At 38.1% G+C, this 21,559-nt stretch overlaps 2 protein-coding genes across 2 annotated transcripts; one reads left to right on the top strand and one right to left on the bottom strand.

Annotated features, from left to right (window-relative positions):
* The first annotated feature begins 4,740 nt into the window (after positions 1–4,740).
* Positions 4,741–5,706, top strand: LOC129076362 (olfactory receptor 52B4-like). The gene has a single exon (XM_054580533.1). The coding sequence runs from the start codon at positions 4,741–4,743 to the stop codon at positions 5,704–5,706; it is 966 nt and encodes a 321-aa protein (XP_054436508.1).
* A 12,116-nt stretch (positions 5,707–17,822) lies between these two features.
* LOC129076363 (olfactory receptor 52B4-like) lies at positions 17,823–18,765 on the bottom strand. The gene is given in 2 exon segments (XM_054580534.1): positions 17,823–18,159; positions 18,161–18,765. Coding segments are annotated over 2 exon segments (942 nt in total).
* Positions 18,766–21,559: the final 2,794 nt, after the last annotated feature.

Genomic DNA, 21,559 nt, shown 5'->3' on the forward strand with positions numbered 1-21,559 from the left:
ATCCTCTAGCAAACTAGAGAGTCCTACCTGTGCCCATATCAGTGCATTGATGACAGGATAAGGGGCCAGCCTTTCTCATGTGTGTACATACATCACCTTTTACATACTTTTGTTATAGACACACAATAAAATTCTGGTCCAAAAGGTTTATGGTATAGGATGAGCTACAGGGTGGTATTTTAAAAGTGTGGACTAGGTTCTCTTCTCTCAAAAGTATGATATTTTAGACAATGAAATCTTGAAGTAAAAAAAAATGTATTTTTTATTTTTTGTGACCAATATATATCAGTCAAGGGTGGCCAAAACTAGGTTTACATTTGGTTGTATGGAAAAAGATATGCAGGTTAAATGAACGATAATATAAGAATAAACTCCAAGTTTTGCGTACTCACAGCAATAAACCTACTTCTGCCAACCCCTGTATATAACTGATATTTATTAAGTGATTAATGTGGGTTGACCATTCTGTATGTATTAACTTTTAATCCTAACAATTGTCTGCAGTAGGTTCTATTATCTTAGTTTCCGACTGGGAAACTGAAGCATAGGAAGATTAGCTAACGTACTTCTGCAGTTAGTAATGTGGAGGCTGGATGTAAACTTGGGCAGCCGACCTCTGAAGCTGCATGCTTAGACACTAGGCTAAACATAGTTCTCATTAAATACAGTTTTTATTTATATTTCATTTTTCAAAATATGGTTTTTATATTAAGGCCTTTTCCTACCTAATGTCAAAAGTTCAAGCTAGTCATTTTTGAATAAAGTAACCTTGTCAATTCAAGATTTTCTCAGTCAGTTCAGGGTGCCTCCTCTCCTCCTTTCTTACCAAGGCTGATTCTATCTCTAGGCATGTGTGCAGTGCCAAGGCACTAGTGAGGAGGTCCTTAATTACACAGATAACTGCACGTCGGTGGAGTCCAGGCAACTTCTGATCATCAGCATAAATGCTTGCTCATATCCGTGAAATATATCTTGTTCATTTTAGTCTACAGATTGTTGGTCTCTGACCTGGAACTGTAAAATTTGTTTTCTGACTGTGAGGTTTCTCCTGTCCCACTCTATTTCACCTCCTTCTGCTACCCTGCATTGGTTTGGAAAACTTATATTAAGGTTTATTTTTACTGTGGTAAGGCACTTAACATGAGACCTGTTCTGTTAAAAGATTTTTAAATGCACAATACAGTATTTATTGCTATTAATAGGTATAATGTGTACAGCAGATGTCTACAACTTATTCATTTAATATCACTGAAATTTTATACCAGTGGATTAGTTTTACGTGATAATTTGTGCCACTCTGGGTCTGAAAAAAGACTCATTTATATAGTTATGTAAAATGTTTAGATCTATTTCTCCAGGACTTAGCTGCCCATGGTTTTCATTTATTAGCTTCAGCCAATGAGTCATCAAGTGTTCACTGGCCACAGCACAATTATGGCTGTTAATCTAGACCTACTGACACTGAGAAGAGAGAGGTGGGCTTAACTTTATAAGAGAGTGCAATGCATTTCTGAGCATTTATTGGTCATTTTAGATTTATTATAAATAGATCTTCAAATTTCTGAGAAATACAAAATTCAGCAAATATCATCTGTTTGCCTATAAGGTAGTGCACAAAGCAGAATTATATCTTGAGACTGTCACAACAATGGGCTTCTCACAGAATCTGATTACTTCTGAAACCTGTATATGCTTCTGTCTTAATAGATGCTCATTGCACTCCTTAAGCATTGAGTGTGAGATGAACATATGAGCTAATTATACCCACAAAGACATGTATAATAAATAAGTAAAATGCATTAATCTTATATAATTATTTAATTAATAATAATTTAGTGAGATTTTTAGAAGAGCCTAAAGTATAGAAGATTAGCTGAGATAATATCCTTGAACGTACTTATATTAAAGCACACATTTTTTTCTAAATGCACACTTACTTTGTTTTTCCTGTTTTATTATCTGATTTTTTACAAATAAGGTACAATACTACTTTTATAATAAGAATATAGTTATTTCCAAGTTGAAAAAATTTCACACTCTACATTCAGGATGAATAAAATTAGATAAAATATTTACAAAAGAATATAAAGAAAACAAAATAACTTTTTCCAGCAACCATAAATGTGGTATTAGTTTTGGTGGCCAAGCACTAAACAGAAGGATACAACAGGCAGGCAAATGAAATAAAAAATATGTCACAAATTCCAGTAATCATATATCTTTTACCGGTTGTGCACAGACATTTATGTACTCTTAGAAAAGAATTAAAAGTCATTATTTATGGATATGAAAATGAATCTTATGACCACTCCAGTTGTGACTATAACAGCAACATCATCCTTTACATGAAGAGTGAAAACTTGAACATTATCTTTACAAATTAATTGCATGCATTAATATTACAGATTATAAATAACATTAGTATTAATTTAATTCAATATTGAATGCTAATGTAAGTATTAAAACAGGCTTGTAGCAAAGCTGGTTTAGATGGGAGAGGTTTTTTAATAGTAAAACATCATAAATGTGAACATCTGGTGTGAGATGGATCTCAGAGTTTGTGAGGTATAGTAGGAGAATAAATATTCAGGAGGAGTTCTAGGCAAGGGGGAAACAGACCTAGGATCAAGGCCATTTGGGAAGAGGGTGAGGCTGGTGGAGACAGCTGTGTCCCTGGGGACCTGATGCAAGTGCTTCCTTCAGGCCTCTCATGAACGAGAATAGATAACCCAACTGCCTGACCTCCAACAAGCTGAATTTCATCTCCAATGTCACATCTGTTCCTGAAGACTCAATAAAGGCTGGTGAGTGAAATAGACACCTGTGGGTGGGGTGGTTCCAGGGTTAGGGCATGGACTGAACTGGTGTAATGTTCAAGATAGGCCAGAGGCAGAGGACTCTTGGATGTTGTCGATACAAATGAACACAGTGTGGGAAAGACAAGAGGCATCTGTCTGGTTGGTTACAGCCGAAGTGGAGGGTAAGGTGTGGGAAGGGATACTGAGTGGGTAACTGAGGTTAGTGAAGTTTGGCAAATAAAGAGAAGTAATCCAATATATGACAAATGTCTTAATAATTAGACTGGGCATGAGAAAATAAATACTAGTCTACAGACCTCTCCTGGCAAATATGAGAAGAGTGCTGAGCATGGCAAGGATCGGTGCTGGGTTTCCCAAAGCAGGACTTGGGAAGTAAACCAGGACATCTTGGGCAGGTGTGAGACAAGAATATTGGGGGAGGAGACTTGAGTGGGCCTTTTAGATAAATAACTTGGTTAGGCGACCAATTGAACAGGCAAACCCTCAATCTCTGAGCTCCCTGGCCTCCCTCTTTGGCTCCAATTAATAAAATTTGCTCTGCTGCTCCCTTTCCTCAGACACATAGCCATCACCAGCTTCCATAATCTTTCCACCTTTACAGCTCTACATTTGTTGATTTGTGTCTTCTGTGGTCTCTTCTTGCCATTTTTTTCTCCTTTACTTTCCAATCAGGTGTGTGGTGCATGTACCAGCCTTCACACCCCTCTAGTGCCCATTCCACTTTTTTTCATGCAGGAGGTTAGCTGCTCTCATTGGAGAGAACTTTTTCTTAAAGTAGCCATACACTCTGCAGAAGACAGTGCCCTAACTTAGGCCAGCTGATTGGATCCCTTTGACAGGTAACTCAGAAAGCAGAACATATTCCTCTAGCACTGGAGAATGGTTATTGGAGCTGATTTTCCTCCCCAGAAAGAAAAATTATGGGCACCAAGTGGGAAGTGGAGTGGAAAGAATAATGTTAATGAGCATGAGATGTAATTTAATTACTAAAGTAGATATTTAAAAAAATACTATTTTATTAGGGGGAATTAACATTGGTCTTCAACTCTTCAGCTTGTCTGCTTACAAATTTGTTGCTATCTCAAACCATAAGTTCATAGGATTCTGTCAAATTTCCATTTTTTCCCTATATTCCCAGTTTGTAATATGGTACCTGAAGAATAGTTTCTGCCTCCTAAATGACAGAATGAATGAATGAATGTACACTAAGAACTAAATGATAGAATTTCCATCTGAAGAAAAAGTTTCTAAAAATCATGCACATCTCCTCCTAACAATATTGTCTTACCTTAAAATTTCAGTCATTTATGCACTTAGTTCCTTAAGGTATGAGCATGAGCAATGCCTCACCTCAGGCACACAGGCCTAGTCCACGCTAACCTCTTAAAGTTCCCTCTACTTTCTAAACAAGGGAGCAAATTGTATGGTGAAGCCAGAGAGATTTAAAATCTCACTTTCATCAATTAGACCAAGATTGCCAGAGCAGCATCTACTCTGCTTTCTTCAGTATTTCCTATGCACAGCCACCCAGAGCAAAACAAACTATTTCATGAACATGCTTATACTTTGTTTCCCTTTGCTGCTTCCCTTCCTTTTTATTATTCTCTTTATGATAAAGTACCCACCATAAAGTCAGGTTCAAGTTCTTCACATTCAGTAAATACTTGTTACAGCCTTCTCAGATACATAGAATAATTTCCTTTGTCTTTTCATGGTCCACTGTTTGTAGGAGTATGATTACTTTTTAATTAGACTATCACCCATTGAAACAGAGATTATATTCTATTGACCTTTTATGTTTCTCGTTATCTGCATATTCAAAGAAGATGAAAGTGTGGAATATGCTAAAAGTTCTTTGTGCCATTGGAAATATTATTACAGGAAATACTGTGTTTTCCTCTGTGCCTGTGAATAAGAAGTGATGTCTCTGGTAGTCTCTCCGCACATGGCTACCTTAAACCACACTGGTGTTAGCCACACAGTCTTCCACTTGCTGGGCATCCCTGGCCTAGAGAACCAGCACATGTGGATCTCCATCCCCTTCTTCATCTCCTATGTCATTGCCCTACTTGGGAACAGCCTGCTTATCATCATCATTACAAAGAGCAGCCTCCATGAACCCATGTACTTCTTCCTCTGCATGCTGGCAGGAGCAGACATTATCATTTCTACATGCACAGTGCCGCAGGCTTTGGCCATCTTCTGGTTCCATGCTGGGGAGATCTCTCTGGATCGCTGCATCACTCAGTTCTTCATCCTTCACTGCACTTTCATGTGTGAATCAGGGATCTTGCTGGTGATGGCGTTTGACCGCTACATTGCTATATGCTACCCACTGAGATACACCGCTATTCTTACACGTACATTGATTGGGAAAATTGGTGTTATCATCTTTTTGAGAAGTTACTGTACAATTTTCCCCATAATATTTCTTTTGAAAAGGTTGACTTTCTGTCAAAATAATATTATTCCACATACCTTTTGTGAACACATTGGCTTGGCCAAATATGCTTGTAATGACATTCGAGTGAACATCTGGTATGGGTTTTTTGTAATAATATTGACAGTGGTTTTAGATGTTCTGTTAATTTTTGTTTCTTATGTGCTGATTCTTCATGCTGTCTTCCACATGTCTTCCCAAGATGCTCGTCAGAAAGCTCTCAACACATGTGGCTCCCATGTCTGCATCATCACTCTCTTTTATGGGCCTGCCATCTTCACAACTCTTACTCAGAGGTTTGGACGTCACATTCCTCCTCATATCCATATCTTGTTGGCTAATGTCTACATTCTGGCTCCACCTATGCTGAATCCCATCATTTATGGGATCAAGACCAAAAAAATCCAAGAGCAGGCAGTTCACATGTTTTTCCCAAATCAGAAATAACTTTGGAAGAGGATCAGAGTTTTCAGCATCTGTAGCTATTCATGGTGTGGTCTGTAGACTGGTGGGTAGTAATGTTAGTGGTAAACTGAAACACTAGGAAATAGCTCATAAATTGTGTTTCTGGAGCAAGTTCATCAAGAATGTTACAAGATATGCATATTCAACTGTCAATGCAAGAGGGAGGGAGGGAGGTAGATTAGGAGGAAGGGGGGAGGAAGGAATGGAGGTAGGGCGGGGGAGACAGAGAGAGAGAGAGAGAGAGAGAGAGAGAGATGCCACGTTTGCCTGAGTAAATTTCTACAGCTTTACTAGTCCATCCTAGATGTTTTTTTTCCTACTGATTTAAAAATTATTTTAAGGACAAACCACTTAAAATTTCTAAAATGTATATCCACACCTAATATGTTCTTTTACTAAGGACATATTATCTTTTCCATATTAGAATTCTTAAGCCTTAAATCCTTAATTTTTACTGACAGCAAAAAAGTAAGCAGTTAACATTCTTTAGATTGGCTGATTTATGAATCTATTTCATAATATTTAGAACCATAGGCTTTTGTTGGCAACTATTTACAATTTTTCAGAAACATGTGTTTTTTAAATAAAGTAAAAGATATTTACTAACAGATCCACATTTACCTTTCAGTTTTTTTTAGTATGAAGCCAGAAGTTTGTAAACTTAGACTTAATCTAGCAACTAATACTTCAGTATTTTTGGTTATTTGGTAATATCTAGATATTTAATAATTTCAAGTTACCAAATAAATTCAGAAAACCATTTAAGTGCATGTAGAATATAGTTCTTGCTAAAAATTTAACCTAAAAAACCTTTTAGATACCATTTACATTTATTTGTTTCACTTGCTTCTAAAATTAAGTTTAAATTACTTATGAAAATTTTATTGTCCCAAGTTATATTTTTAAATATATTTTTAAAAGATTTATTTATTTTTAGAACCAGAGACATGGAAATAAAGAACAAACTGACAGTGATCAGAGGGGAGGGGAGAGGGTGATAAGGAAAGAAAGACGGAGAAGGGGCAAGTCAAGGAACAGGAACAGAGGACTCAAGGGCACGGACCCTGGGGTGGGGATTGACTGCGAGAGGGGTGGGTGGGGCAGGGGAGAGCAACGGGGAAAGAGGTGGGACCATGTAACTGAACAACAATAAGTGAAAAAAAGATTTATTTATTTTTAGAGAGGGAGGAAGGGAGGGAGGAAGAGAAGGTGAGAAACACCAGTGTGAGAGAGAAACATTGATCGGTTGCCTCTTGTATGTGCCCCAACTGACAGGAGACTGATCCTGAAACTCAGGCGATGGCCCTGACCAGGGATGGAACCAGCAACCTTTTGCTTTGTGGGATGATGCCCAACTAACTGAGCTACACCGGTCAGGGCCCAACTCATACTTTTGATGACAAATTTTGTAACAGAGATGACATGAATTTATTTGACCAATGAACCCAAGTATAATAAGTGTTATTTAATGCTGATGAGTCTAAAGATATGACTGTTTAACCAAACCAAACCAAAGTCAAAATCAGTTTTATTAGCAAATATTTTATCAGATCATGTGATTCTGAAGGGCAGTTGGGTTAGTTTTTGTTATATTTTTGAGAACTCTCATATAATTGTTTAAACTAATTTAATATTAAAAATTAGCAAATCCATTCAGTAGTAGAAATATGCTATATCTAGAATGTACATACATAGACATACATAAACATAGAGATATACATAGACAGAGATCTCATATATTTCATTTTGAAATGTTTTTATATAAGATCTCCCAACACCATTTATTGAAGAGGTTATTTTTACTTCGTTTTTTGCTCCTGCCCACTTTGTCAAATATTAATTGACTAGAGACCTAGGTTTATTTATGGGCTCTCTATTTTGTTCCATTGATTTATGTGTCTGTTCTTATGACAGTACCAGACTGTTTTGATTACAGCGGCCTTATAATATAGTTTGATATCAGATATTGTGATCCCTCCAACTTCGTTCTTTCTCAAGATTGCTGAGGCTACTAAGGGTCATTTTTAGTTCCATATAAATTTTTGAAATGTTTGCTCTATGTCTGTGAAATATGTTGTTGGTATTTTAATAGGGATTCAGTTGAATCTATAAATAGTTTTGGGTAGTATGGACATTTTAATGATGTTAATCCTTCCAATCCATGAGCACGGTATATGCTTCCATTTATTTTATCTTCCATAATTTCTTTCTTCAGTGTTGTGTTTTCTGAGTACAGGTCTTTTATCTCCTTGGTTAAGTTTGTTCCTAGGTACTTAATTTTTCTTGCTGCTATAGTAAGTGGAATTTTGTTTTCCTGATTTCTGTTTCTGATATTTCATTGTTGGTGCACAAAAATGCCTTCGGTTTCTGAAATTGACTTTGTATCCCACTGTTTTGCCAAATTCACTTATTAGATTTAGTAGTTTTTTGGTGGAGCCTGCAGGGTTTTCTATGTACACTATCATGTCATCTGCAAACAGAGACAGTTTTATTTCCTCCTTTCCAATTTTGTTCCCTTTTATTTCTTTTTCTTGTCTGATCACTGTGGCTAGAACTTCCAATACTATGTTGAATAACCGTGGTGAAAGCAGGCACCCTTGTCTTGTTACTGATCTTAGGGGAAAAACTTAATTTTTGCCCTTTGAATATGATGCTGGTTGTAGGTTTCTCATATATGGCTTTTATTATATTGAGATATGCTCCCTCTACTCCTACTTTGCAGAGTGTTTTTATCACAAATGGGTGCTGTACTTTATCAAATCTTTTTTCTGCATCTATTGATATGATCATGTGATTTTTGTCTTTCCTTTTGTTTATGTAATGTGTTACGTTTATTGATTTGGCAATATTGTACCATCCTTGCATCCCTGGGATGAATCCCACTTGATCATGGTGTATGATATTTTTAATGTATTGCTGGATGAAGTTTGCCAATATATTGTTGAGGATTTTAGCATCTATGTTCATCAGAGATATTGGCTTGTAGTTTTCTTTCTTTGTTGTGTCTTTATCTGTTTTTGGGATTAGGATGATGTTGGCCTAATTAACTAATTTGTTATTGTTGTTCAATTGCAGTTGTCCTACAATTTTCCCTGTTGCTCTCTCTGGCTCACTCTGCCCCCTGAATCCCACTGTCAATTTCCCCCTCCACATTGTCCATGAACATATGTCTTTTATTCATGTTCCTTTACTTGTCCCTTCCTCTTCTTTCCCCCATTATCCTCCTCCCTCTTCCCCTCTGGTCACTGTCATGTGCATGTCTTCAGTTTTAATTTATGACCAGACAAGGAATGCATTTGTTTATCTCCAAAAGGTTTGAGATCCACTCCTTCAAGAATGCCCCTTAAGGTGAACTTGTTAACAAACACAAGCAACAGAAAATGGAAAGCAAGTGTGCCCAATAAAGTTGGAAAGCTCAACCCTGGCTCAGTTGGTTGGGCACCATCCTATGAAGTGAAATGTTGCTGGTTTGATCCCTGGTCAGGGCACATGCCTAGGTTGTGGATTTGGTCCCCAGTAAGGGCATGTGCAAGAGGCAACTGATTGATGCTTCTCCCTCACATGGATGTCTCTCTCCTCTTTCTCACTACCCTCCCTCATCTCTATAATCAATAAAAGAAAAAATATTTTAAAAAAATTGGAAAGCTCAGAATGTAAAAAGAGTGGCTTCAGAACACCTGAATTTAAAATGGCAGATATTCCTTGAGAAAGATGGTGCCAGCCTGAAGCCTGAGCACAAGGTGGCAACTGCCACATGTCTGGAGACAAAGAATATGGGGGAGGGGAAGAAGCCTCAGATGCCATTTTACTTATTTCCAAGCCAATAAGTGAAGTACACAGAAAATAAGATAGGTACACAAATAACACACCAACAGGATAATAAATTGAATAATTGCCTCAGATAAACAGAAACTATTTACTCTCTTAGAAGTAAATAAATGGTTCCAAAAACGTCTGGAGGATAATGCAGTAGGAGAAGTAGGCTCCCAGCAGCTGAGCCCCTAGATAATCAGTTCTAAGTGACCACTCAGGGTTGGCTGCTAGGGCCTGCACGCCCTGGGGAGGCGGCCAGGAGACTATCTGCTCATAAGGAGGCAGTGGTGGTACAGTGGGAGACTTAGTCTGAGTTAATAACAGATCATCTTTTCTTTTCCTATTTTGGTTAGATTCTGGTACCATTGGTTTTTTCTTTGGTTCCTCCCACTGCACCCTGACCTCACATTTCTTTGGAATCATCTGCTAAAGGCAGTTCAGTTCTGAAGGCTGCATCCTGATGGGCTCTTCTGAGGTATTGAACTGGAATTTTCGATGTTGTTAGTTATAGACACAAATTTCCAAAATTCGGACCCAGAAATATAGATACAACAAATACACTTAACACAATCTATCAAAAACAAAGAAACAAATAGGTAAAATGCAACAATCTTACTCTCAGATAGAGGCTCTTAACTAAATTCAAAATGTGGATGGCTTTGCCCCAAGGGAGAAATGTACCCTAAACAAAACTGATCATAGACGTAAGTCTAAAGACGTTTTCTTATTCCAAACGAGTGACATGTCCAGGGTGACAGCACCTGGCAGAGAAAGTCCCTCTGGACTGCCCAAGGCAAAATGGCCTTGATAGCTGCTCAGGATTCATGGAAGGAAACCTCTTCTGGGGCCGGCCTGCTATGAGCGCCAGCTCCTGGCTGGCTCTCCAAATTTCCCAAATGTTACCAGATGCTGGCTCTTGTGCCCAGCACTTTGGACGTCCCAAACTCAAAATATCAGAATTTGGGGTAAAGAAAGTTTTATTGATCAAGGAGTCACCATCTGAGAAGATGGGAGACTCAAATTCATGTTTCAAGCCCTTTTCTCTTAATGCTATTTGTGTAATTTTTTAGGCATTCCATTGGGCAAGAGATGAGCAAAAAGAGCATTTTATAGGAAATGAGGACAAGGACTGCTAACAGTCATTAAAACACTCCAAATGTGGGGATTGCTGTTCTAGGTACTTTGCAGAAAAGCAGTAATTTAGTGCTTACATTACTGTGTAAGGAGGTTATCACCACAGGCTGCACTTTCCAGATAAACAAATCAAAGCTCATAATGAAGTGTGCTGGACAAGTGATTTGTTTAATGACTTTCAGAAAAAAAACCCCCAACAAAAAACCAATAAACATATTTTAGTCCATCACTTTAAAGCATTTTTTTTGCTCATTTTGTATGGTATATTAATTAGAAATTTTTTTCTTTAATGAGAAAGTATTATGTTACATTTTTGAACTTCTAAATGTCTTTATTTTTAGATTGTATGTCTTTTAAAAATGACATCAGTAGAAACTCATTATTAACATCAAAGAATTAACAGTTCAATTAGTAGCTTATCAAATGACATGACATGAAATAAAACAACAATAAAAAGAAAAGGTGTATTCTGTTTTTTCAGCATGGGATGGATTTACATTCTAAGCCGCTTGGTTTCATATAATTCAAACCTTAGGAATTACATGGAGAAAAGCATTCTCTCCTATTCAAACTTTATTAAAACTTTCATTGTGTTCTCTGATTTGAACATGTGTACTATTGCTCAAAAAATAAATCCAAAGACATTTTCTGTAAGTAAATGAAACGTTCTTCATAGTAACTATTAGCAGTGGCACCAAAACATGTGTGATTGACAGAGGAAAAATAGAGCCAGGGTTGTTGGACATAGGACAATCTTCTCTTTGTCCATGGAGTATAAGCAGGATGGAGCATGGGTGAGCCTGGAGGGACCAATTAACATGATAGTTTCTGAGAAGACTGGAGCTTGGAAAAGGATGATGCTGTGTATAAGTGTAGTATGGGACAAAGAATGTTGGAGTTGAAATGAGAGAAGTTTTGAGGAGAAGAGAGATAAGGAGGAATTTAAAATCACTCTCATTTTTCTACCTTTTACCACATGTGGCCAGGTCCATAATATGTATGTGGCAGTGCTGGCGGTAGAGCGATAATTGCTTCTTTCCTGGTAGTGTTTTTATATTGATTCAATGTTCTATAAGATAAGTCCCTCCCTCCACTGATGTTGGATGTGCAAGGTCATGACTAGGGAGGGGTGGAAAAATCAGTTGGGATTATATTTAAAAAAATTAGGGGATTATATTTAAAAAAAATGCAAACTAGAAGGTTTTGTAGGTAATGTTGAGAGGTCTTCTGAAGGTAGAAATGTTTTGTCCAGTCAGTATTATTGTAACCAGAATATCCATTTAGAAGAAAGTTAGAGAAGGTTGTTAATTGACTTCCTGTCTGTTTGAACAAAGACAAGGCATATATGGCAGAGGGAGAGAGGTGCAAAATTTCTCAGGTGCATAAAGAATGATTATAGTGAAGGATTACAAAATCTAAGCTGTAGAAAAAAGATGAAAAGAACTAATGAACTTGGGCTAAATAGATTGCTTAAGAGCCCTCATAGTTAAATGGCCCTTTATAGTTAAATTAAAAAAAAAAAGATTAGAAAATTGGAATTTTAAAGATGGTGAATTTGTTGTTCCAGATTTTGTTCTAGTGGAGGAGTTCTGAATGCAATGATAGACGCTGGTGTTTCTGGTAGGGCATAGACAAAGTGAGTGATGGAAGAGGTGAAGACACTGAATATTTTTGGTGTTTAGTAGTTGCTGAAGTTGCTATGATTAATGGCAGACAGTGTAAGGAAGCCTGAGAATCAGGAGCTAAATTCACCACTAAAAATCATGGAGTGGGCAGAATGGGTTGGATCAGGATTTAGGTAAATATAGTGAAAGAATATTTTCCAGGTGGTAAGTACACCACCAGTGTTGGTACTTTTGCTAAAGAGATGGGAAGTTGCTTTTGGAAGTTGTATTGGTGACTCCCAATATCATATTGTGTACTATGAGGAGTGGGATATACATATTTAGATTTGCTATATTGGAAATGCAGTGGTTTCTTGAATAAACAGAAAGGTTTCAGTTAAGAAAAAAAGGTGGATGAAATGTTCACAAGGTTGTTAAAAAAGAAGCAACAACATTTAGAAACAAATTGCTAAAATTGAATACAAATGTAATTACAAAATTTACTTATGCCAGGAATGAGGGCATTGTGCCTGGGACTGGGCACACAAACATTACTTCAGGTGTGTTTGAGAAATTTTTATTTCTTAACCTGGGTGAGATGTGACTTAAAATAAATAATTCATTAAGCTATTCATTTGTTTGTTTCTGCATTGTATGTTTCTTTCCTTCTTTTTTTTTTTTTACAATAACAAGTTATAAAACACCCCAAAATGAAAGAAATGCCTTAAAGTCCAACACAGAAGTAAGTCAATAGCTTAATTGTTAATTATTTCTTATCCCTCATATTCCATGTCCACTCTACACCAACATCTCCTCTTGTTTATCTAATCACGTTTGGACTGATTATATTTCACTGTAGATGCACTGAGCAGAGGACCTAATAATATTTCATCCCCATTCCATTGGTTAATGCTAGTCATGAGGCCATCACAGATCCAAGGAACTGAGTAATAAGCTGCACTGCATGATGGATAATTGGCTTGTGTCTCTAATAGAGGAAAGAATTATTCAGCCATACCTGAGACAGTATTAGACTGTCAGATGTTGAGAAGCTTGACAGTCTACTGTGCTGGCAAGGATGTGAGAAAAAGGGAATTTAATACATCATTGATTGTAATAAAAACAGTAAAAAAACAGTATTAAAATGGCCTTTATAAAGGGAATATTTCAAATAGACCACTACATATGCATTTACACTTTGACCAAGGTAATCTTGCTTCAAAAATTAGATTGTTAAATCTTTAAATAGAATTATCCAGCTGACAAAAGAGAGAAAAAGAGTGGGAAAAATGAAGAGACTCTTAGGTGCTGGTGCTACAATTTCAAAGGTTTAACATATGTATTGTTGGGATTTCAAAAAGAAATGAAAGAATGGGACAGAAAAATATAAATTTTTCTTTTTTAAAAAAGATTTTATTTATGTATTTTTGGAGAGAGGGCAAGGGAAGGAGAAAGGCAGGGAAAGAAACATGGACGTGTGAGAGAAATTTAAATCAATTGCCTCTTATATGTGCCCTGACTGGGGACCAAACCCCCAACCCAGGCAGTGCCCTGACTGGGAATTGAACTGGTGACTTTTTGGTCCATAGGCTGACTCTCCAAATAAAACTATGTTCCTAAAAGGGGGAAAAAATAAAATTTACTATGAATTGATATGAAGAATAATGTACAAATTTTAGTTTAATTTGTCAAAATCACAAATAAATTTTAAGAACTGTCTATTTCATGGTCAATTTATATGTGCTAATATAAATAGTATTATTTACTAATTGCCATTAAAACAGAAACAGAGGAGGCAGAAGCAGGCGCTGGAGCCAGAAGCTTCGCCAATACAACACAGTCCGCAGAAATAGTGGATCCCTAGCCGAAGGGGTCACAGAGCTGCCCAGAGACCCTTGGGGAGAGACTAGAGACAGGATTAACTGGAGAGTCCCAGAGCTGACTCCTTCCCTTTTCTGTAGTCTCCATTTGGCCTGGGCAGGCCATGCCCCCAAAGAGCCAAAAGCAGGAAAGCGCACCATAGAGGACCCTAAACTGACGAATGCCAGGCACGCGCCTGGGCCGCTGGGGAGCGTGAGTGGTCTGGAGAGTGTGCCAGCCGGGGCCAGAGCGCAGGAATGCCCGGGCAGTGGAGGCGCTCAAGTGAGCCAGCATGAGAGTGCAGAGCAATCTGCAGAAATAGTGGATCCCTGGTGGAAGGGGTCACAGCGCTCCCCAAAGACCCTCGAGGAGACACTGGAGACAGAGGCATTGGGGAGTCCTGGTGCTGACTCTTCCCCAGTCCACCATCTCCATTTGGCTCAGGCGGACTACTCCCCTGAGTGACAGCAGCCTATAAGGGCACGATAGTCCCACCATCAGGAGGCACTGCCCTGCCCTGTGGTGCCTAAGCCTGACAGATGAGGACAGAGTGACCAGATTGACAATCACAGGAGTCAGACACAGACAGTAGATTCCTGGAAGGCTCAAACAAACAACCCAAGGTCAAATAGGGTCAACAACTGACATCATCAGAGGCAGGCCCAGAAAGAAAAGTAAAGGAAAAAAAAAAATAAAAAGACCCACCTACTACCATAGAAGTTTAATCCACGAAGTCAGGAAATCTAGATGGATCAATTGAAGCAGAAGCAAAAATAAATAAATAAATTTAAAATAAATAAATAAATAAATAAATAAATAATAGACTCTCACAAAAATGGGAAGAAAAAGAAGTTCCCCTCAAATGAGGGGAAAGGAGGAATCCCCACAGAGAGAGCTAAATGAAATAGAGACAAGGGAACTATCAGATATTGAATTCAAAACAATGGCTCTAAGGAAGCTCAACGAGCTCAGCCAGCTCAAAGAGATCTATGAGAAACTGCAGAGAAACTATCAGGATCTTACAGCAAACTATATAAACATGGAAAAGGACATAGAAACTATCAAGAAGACACAAGAGGATAAGAAGAGTACCATTTCTGAATTGAAGAACACAGTAGAAAGAATCAAAAGCAGGCTAGATGAAGCCGAGGATCGATTCAGTGAGATGGAGGATAAGGGAGAAGAAAGCTTCCAGAAAGAACAAGAAATGGAAAAACGACTCAAAAAGAATGAAGAGGCATTTAGAGAAATGCAGGGCAACCTGAAACGCAATAATATCCACACAATAGGGATACCAGAAGGAGAAGATGAGGAGCAAGTGATAGAGAACCTCTGAAAAAGTAATGATGGAAAATTTCCCCAATTTGAGGAGAGAAAAGATCTCATGGTTCCAGGAAGCACAGAGGGCCCCATTCAAGAGGGACCCAAGGAGGCCCACTCCAAGACACATCATCATTAAAACGGCAAATATCAAAGACAAAGAGAGAATCCTCAAGGCAGCAAGGGAGAAATGGGGAGTAACATACAAGGGAGCCCCGATATGGCTAAGAGCTGACTTCTCAACAGAAACGCTACAAGTCAGAAGGGAATGGCAAGAAATATTCCAAGTAGTGAAACACAAGGACCTACAACCAGGGCTGCTCTACCCAGCAAGGCTCTCAATTAAAATAGAAGGGGAAATAATGAGTTTCCCAGACAAAAGAAGGCTAAAAGAATGTGGCCTCTACTCCAGAGCTATACCTCTCAGTCTCTGCTAGAATCTTCAACTCTAGCTTTCCCAGCAAGAGTGCACCACAGGTTCAGATTGGGTACAACGAGCTATCCCCATTGCAGGAGCAAGCTCAGCAAGAGGAGGCCACTGGGACTTGGAAAAACAGATCAAGACAGGTTTCCATTGGGGTGGTGCCACTGGAGCCCACAGGAAGGGAGTGAGATCCTTGCCTTTCCTTAGCTGCATAGTCATGCCTGCTTGAGCCCTGTACCAGAGCCGTGGAGGAAGATTTGCTCCTGAGGTCCAAGTTCATAGTGGTGTTGGCTTAGGCCCCCTGAGCTGAACTCAGTAGGGTGGGGCCACTGGGACTTGGGAAAACGGATCAAGACAGTCTTCTGTTGGGGGTGGTGCCGGCCAAACTCTTGAAAGGGGAGCAAATTCCATGCCTCCCCTAGCTCTGTAGCCGTGCCTACTTGAGTCCCAGAGTGGAGCCTCTGAGGGAGATGTGCTCCGAAGGTCCCAGCCGTTTCTTAGCAGCTGTTTATTCCCTGTAGAACTGAGCCCAGTGTGGTGGGGCTGTTGGGACTTGGGAAGATAGAACAGAACAGTCTCCTACTGGAGGTGGTGCTGGCCAAGCTTGCAGTTGGAGAGAAAGGCTGTCCCCCGTTCCAAAGCATCACAGTTCAACGCCTGTCTGAGTGTCTGCACAGTTTCTTCAGAGAAAAGAGCACACCAAAGATTCCTATTGGATGCAGCCAACAGTCCTTCCTGCCAGACTTACGCTTGGCAGGGTGGTGTCACTAGAATTTGGAAAACCAGGCTAGTGTACTCCTAGGATGGTGCTGTAAGAATAGGAGTGTTCAAGCCTGGGAAGATGGTGCCTGAGGGTGGTGTGGGATATTAACTCAAGACTGACGCCTCAGTAGCTGACCCTCCAGATCTTTCTTTGGAGTCATGTCACTCAGATCTTCTCTTTATGACTCCTGTATGCCATGAGTCACCTTTGCTCTGCCAGAGCCTTGATGTTCCTTGTTGTTTAATACTTGTTCTTATGTGTGCAACTTGGTCTCATGTTAAATTTTTTCTTCTAAAAATTGACAATATAAATAAAAATGTCATGAACATAAGGATTAGTAAACTTTTGCTATGTTTTGTGTTGTAAAAGAGAATAAAAATATATTTACATAAACACTCATCATTTATGCTAAAATTATACTATGAATATATATGAATGAGGTATATATATAAGATATGGATGAATTTTATAATATATAAAAGCAAAAATATGAAGATAGATATGACAGGGGTGAATGATGAGAAAAATGTCCTAATGAGAAAAATAAAACAAGTGCAACCATTCAAAGCATAGAATTCCCAGCATAGCTGAACAATTTTCCAGGGAAGGCCAGTCTCCCCTTCATTGCATTCTAACCTTCAGTCTAGAAATACAGAGATGAACAGATCCAGTTCTAAATTCTATGAATGAGAAGGCTAACTAAGACCCCCAAAACACTGATAGCTCATGATTTATTCAAGGCTTTGTAAGAAACATTCACTTACACATTACTGATACAATTGCTCTAAGAAAACAAGACACAGAGACATTTAACTAATATCTACGCTGCATTCCTATTCCTCCGCATCCTGTTAAAAAAAGTAACCTCAAGCATTGTGAGGCTCACTGAGAAAAGTATAAGGTTAGATTCCATTATTAAAGTCATTTCTTTCCCTTGGCAGCTGTCAGTCTGTTCCCAGTTTCCATGCCTCTGGTTCTTTTAAGCTCATTAGTTTATTTTGTTCATTAGATTCCTCTTATAAGTGAGATCATATGGTATTTTTCTTTCACTAAGTGGCTTATTTCACTTGGCATTAATAATCTCTAGTTCCATCCATGTTGTCACTGGACAGAGGAGGGCAAAGGGGGACAACTTTAATAGAATAAACAAAAATAAAAAAATAAAAAATAATAAAAAAAGTCATTTCTGTTTTGGAAACAACAAATGAACTACCAGGTCCCTTATCTGCTTGGTCTTAATCCCATAAATGATGGGATTTAACATAGGTGGAATGAGAATGTAGACATTGGCCAGCAGAATGTGAATATGAAGTGTGATGTGGTGTCCAAAGCACTGAGTGAGGACTGAGAAGATGCCAGACCCATAGAAGAGGATGATGACACAGATATGGGAGCCACATGTGCTGAGAGCTTTGTGGCGAGCACCTCGGGATGGGATGTGAAAGACAGCACAGAGAATAAGCACATATGAAACAATAATTAGCACAATGTCTAAGACCAAGGTTGACATTAAGACAAAAACCATACCAGATATTTACTCGGATGTCATTACAGGAAATTTTGGCCAAGACAATGTGCTTACAAGTAGTATTTGGGAGAATATTAGTTCTGCAAAAAGTCAGTCTTTTCAGAAGAAATATTATGGGGAATACTGTATAATAACTTCTCAGAAAGGTGACAGCACAAATTTTCCCAATCAGTGCATGTGTAAGAATGGTGGTGTATCTCAGTGGGTAGCATATGGCAATGTAGCAGTCAAATGCCATCACCAGCAAGATCCCTGACTCAGACATGAAAGTGGAAGAGAGGAAGAACACCTGAGTGATGCAGCGATTCAGGGAGATCTCCCCAGCTTGGAACCAGAAGATGGCCAAGGCCTGAGGTACTGTGCACGTGGAGAGGGCAACGTCTGTTGCAGCCAGCACGCAGAGGAAGAGGTACGTGGGTTTGTGGAGGCTGCGCTTGGTGAGGATAATGAAGATGAAGAGACTGTTCCTAAGCAGGGCGATGACATAGGAGATGAAGAAGGGGATGGAAATCCACATGTGCTTGTCCTCTAGTCCAGGGATGCTCAGCAAGTGGAAGACTGTGTGGCTAACACCAGTGCGGTTTAAGGTAGTCATGCCTGGAGCATATGACCTGGGACCTCACTTTCTGTTTACAGGCACTATCAAAACTTCAGACTGCACTCAAACCGTATGGTTCCTTTTTGATTCTTGTCCATAAACAGCATGTCAGGAACAACGAGGATGAAAAAAAGAATAGGACATTGCTTTTTTTTTGTTTTTTTTTTCACAGTGAGGTAACAATCTTACAGAGAAGATAGATATGTTTATAGCCAATTTAATAATATGCTAAGTGAACATGTCAATGGTAAAAAAATACTATGGGAACCCAACAGAATGGGTAATTCTGTGTATTTAGCTGTAGGATGTCATTGGATGGAGGTGAATTAGGTGGAAAATAGGATGAAGTCATTTGGGAGTTTAAGGGTAGACTGTTGTCATGTAAATATTTAATGCATTTAAAACAGTTTGCAATCCTGTGTAGTTGTTTGATTGCTTCTATTACACAATGGTAAAAAGATAGAAACAAAATTATATTGGCTCTTATTACAAATTAAAGAGCTTCAATGCTGTCCTAGGAGGAGGTAGTCAACCACCATAAGTTTTTAAATTAGAGAGCATTAGATATCACTATGCTTACTATTGTTCTTAAATATTTACCTTAGATCCCATTGTCCTTTAGTATAAAAAGAATACTCTCTTTTTTACCCCCTAGAAGTTTACCAGACAATGCATATCTTTTTCATCTGCTTCAAATGCTGTCTTCATCGCCTAGAATGTGGTGAAACAAGGTCTCTGAGTGCCGGGAACCAGGGAGCAGAGATATCTATGTATTTGCCTGAAGACGCCAGGGGAAGCCAGCACCTCGGGGAACTCAGGTGTGCTTTCAACAACTCCCCCTGCCCGTCATATACACGTGGGTTAAGTTATTATGGCTCTTCATGTCTGCCAACACCACCCCTTTTGTACAACTCCATCCCTGGATTGGGTTGCACATATATTATTTCCAATGAATAAACTGTTAGGATTGTCACACCATATATTTCTGTTTCTGTTTTAATGTCAATTAGTAAGTAATCTTATTTATATTAGCACATATAAATTGACTATAAAATATGTAGACTATTTTAAAAACACTTATTCCTACACAGCTTTCTTTGTGATTTTGACAAATTTAAAATGAAATTTGTATTTCATTTTCATATTATTTTGTAACGTATTTTAATTATTTTTCCCTTTTAGAAACATTTTATTTTTTTAAAAATAAGTTCACAAATTATTTTGCAGCTCTACTCTGCAAAGGGAATTTAGGATAACATTTTAAATCTTTTATCTCTGTTTTGAACTATTCAGAGTATTAAAATCATATAGCTGTATTAGAGGACATTTGCATCAGCTTATTTTTCTTTTTTGACTTTAAACAATTTTTTATTATTTAGTTACATCGATATATAATATTATATTAGTTTCAGGTGTACCATTAGACATTGTATAACTTATGAAGTGATCACTCTGATAAATCTAGTACTCTTCTGACACCATATCCCTGTGACTATCTGGTAATTTCAAATTTGTAGTTCTTAATCTCTTCACCTTTTTTTTCACCCATCCACCCAACTGTTCCCTGTGGCAACCTTCAAAATATTCTCTGTATCAGGGAGTCTGTTTCTGTTTTGCTTGTTCATTTACTTTGTTTTTTAGATTGCACATATAGGTGAAATCATATGGCATTTTCTTCCTCTGTCTGATTTATTTCACTCAGCACAATATACTCTAGGTCCATTCATGTTGTTACAGGTGGCAATATTTCAGGGTTTTTTTTTTATGGCTGAGTCATATTCCATTGTCTATATGCACCCCTTCTTTATTCATCTATTGATGGATACTTGGATTGTCTCCATATCTTGGCTATTGTAAATAACGTTGCAATGAACATATGGATGTATATGTATTTTCATTTCTGACTGTTTTTTAAAATGTTTTTTATCTCTGTTTTTATGTTTACTGTCTGTTGAAGCTCTCACTAATTTCAGCGACTCTCTCCCTAATTTCATCGAGCATCTTACAACCAGTTTTTTGAACTCTGCATGTGGTAGATTGCTTGTCTCCATTTTGTTTAGTTTGGAGTTTTGTTCTGTTTTTTCATTTGAGACATTTCTTTGTCTCCTCATTTAAGTTGCCTCCCTGTTTTTGTTTCTCTGTATTAGGTAGAGCTGCTCCATATCCCAGGCTTGGTAGAGTGGCCTTATATAGTAGGTGTCCTGTAGCATCCAGTGGCACAGCTTCCCCAATTACCCAAGAAGGACACTCCAGGTGCCCCTCCTGTGTGAGCTGTAAAATATACTGTTCCCAAACAAACCTATATCAAGGATTGTTAACATTCATTGGTGATTCTTGCCTGAATCAGTTTTTATTTTGATGGTTGTAAATGGTGGTTTTCCAACTCAGTATTTCTCTTTACATTTATTTGTTGATATTCTATTATAAATAAGAGGCTTCCTATTTATTATTTTTATGAATATGGATTTATGGGTTTTTTTTATTCAACAATTTATAATCCAGTGCTATGATTATTCATTTTGGTACTCAAAAAATTCTTCCAGGTTTGACGATTGAGAGCTACACCAAACTAGCTCTTGTAACCTGTGTGATATTTCTGTATTTTTTGAGCACTTCGTTACATTTTAGCACAAGGTGTTTCAGAATCATCTTAAAATTTCCCACTTCAGCCTTGGAATAAATGATTTCTGCAAAATCCCTTACAGACTTTTAATGGTGAATAATATTTAGAAAACAAGTTTGAACACTAGACATGCTATTCTGGTGTTATTGTTTCTAGCCTTTTTTATTT

The sequence above is a fragment of the Pteronotus mesoamericanus genome, unplaced genomic scaffold, assembly GCF_021234165.1.
Source record: "Pteronotus mesoamericanus isolate MK-2021 breed Mesoamerican mustached bat unplaced genomic scaffold, CSHL_Meso_final contig_590, whole genome shotgun sequence".
Taxonomy (NCBI): domain Eukaryota; kingdom Metazoa; phylum Chordata; class Mammalia; order Chiroptera; family Mormoopidae; genus Pteronotus; species Pteronotus mesoamericanus.

Coding starts and splice junctions, on each gene's coding strand:
- LOC129076362 (XM_054580533.1), top strand. CDS start 4,741: ATGTCTCTGGTAGTCTCTCCGCACATGGCTACCTTAAACCACACTGGT.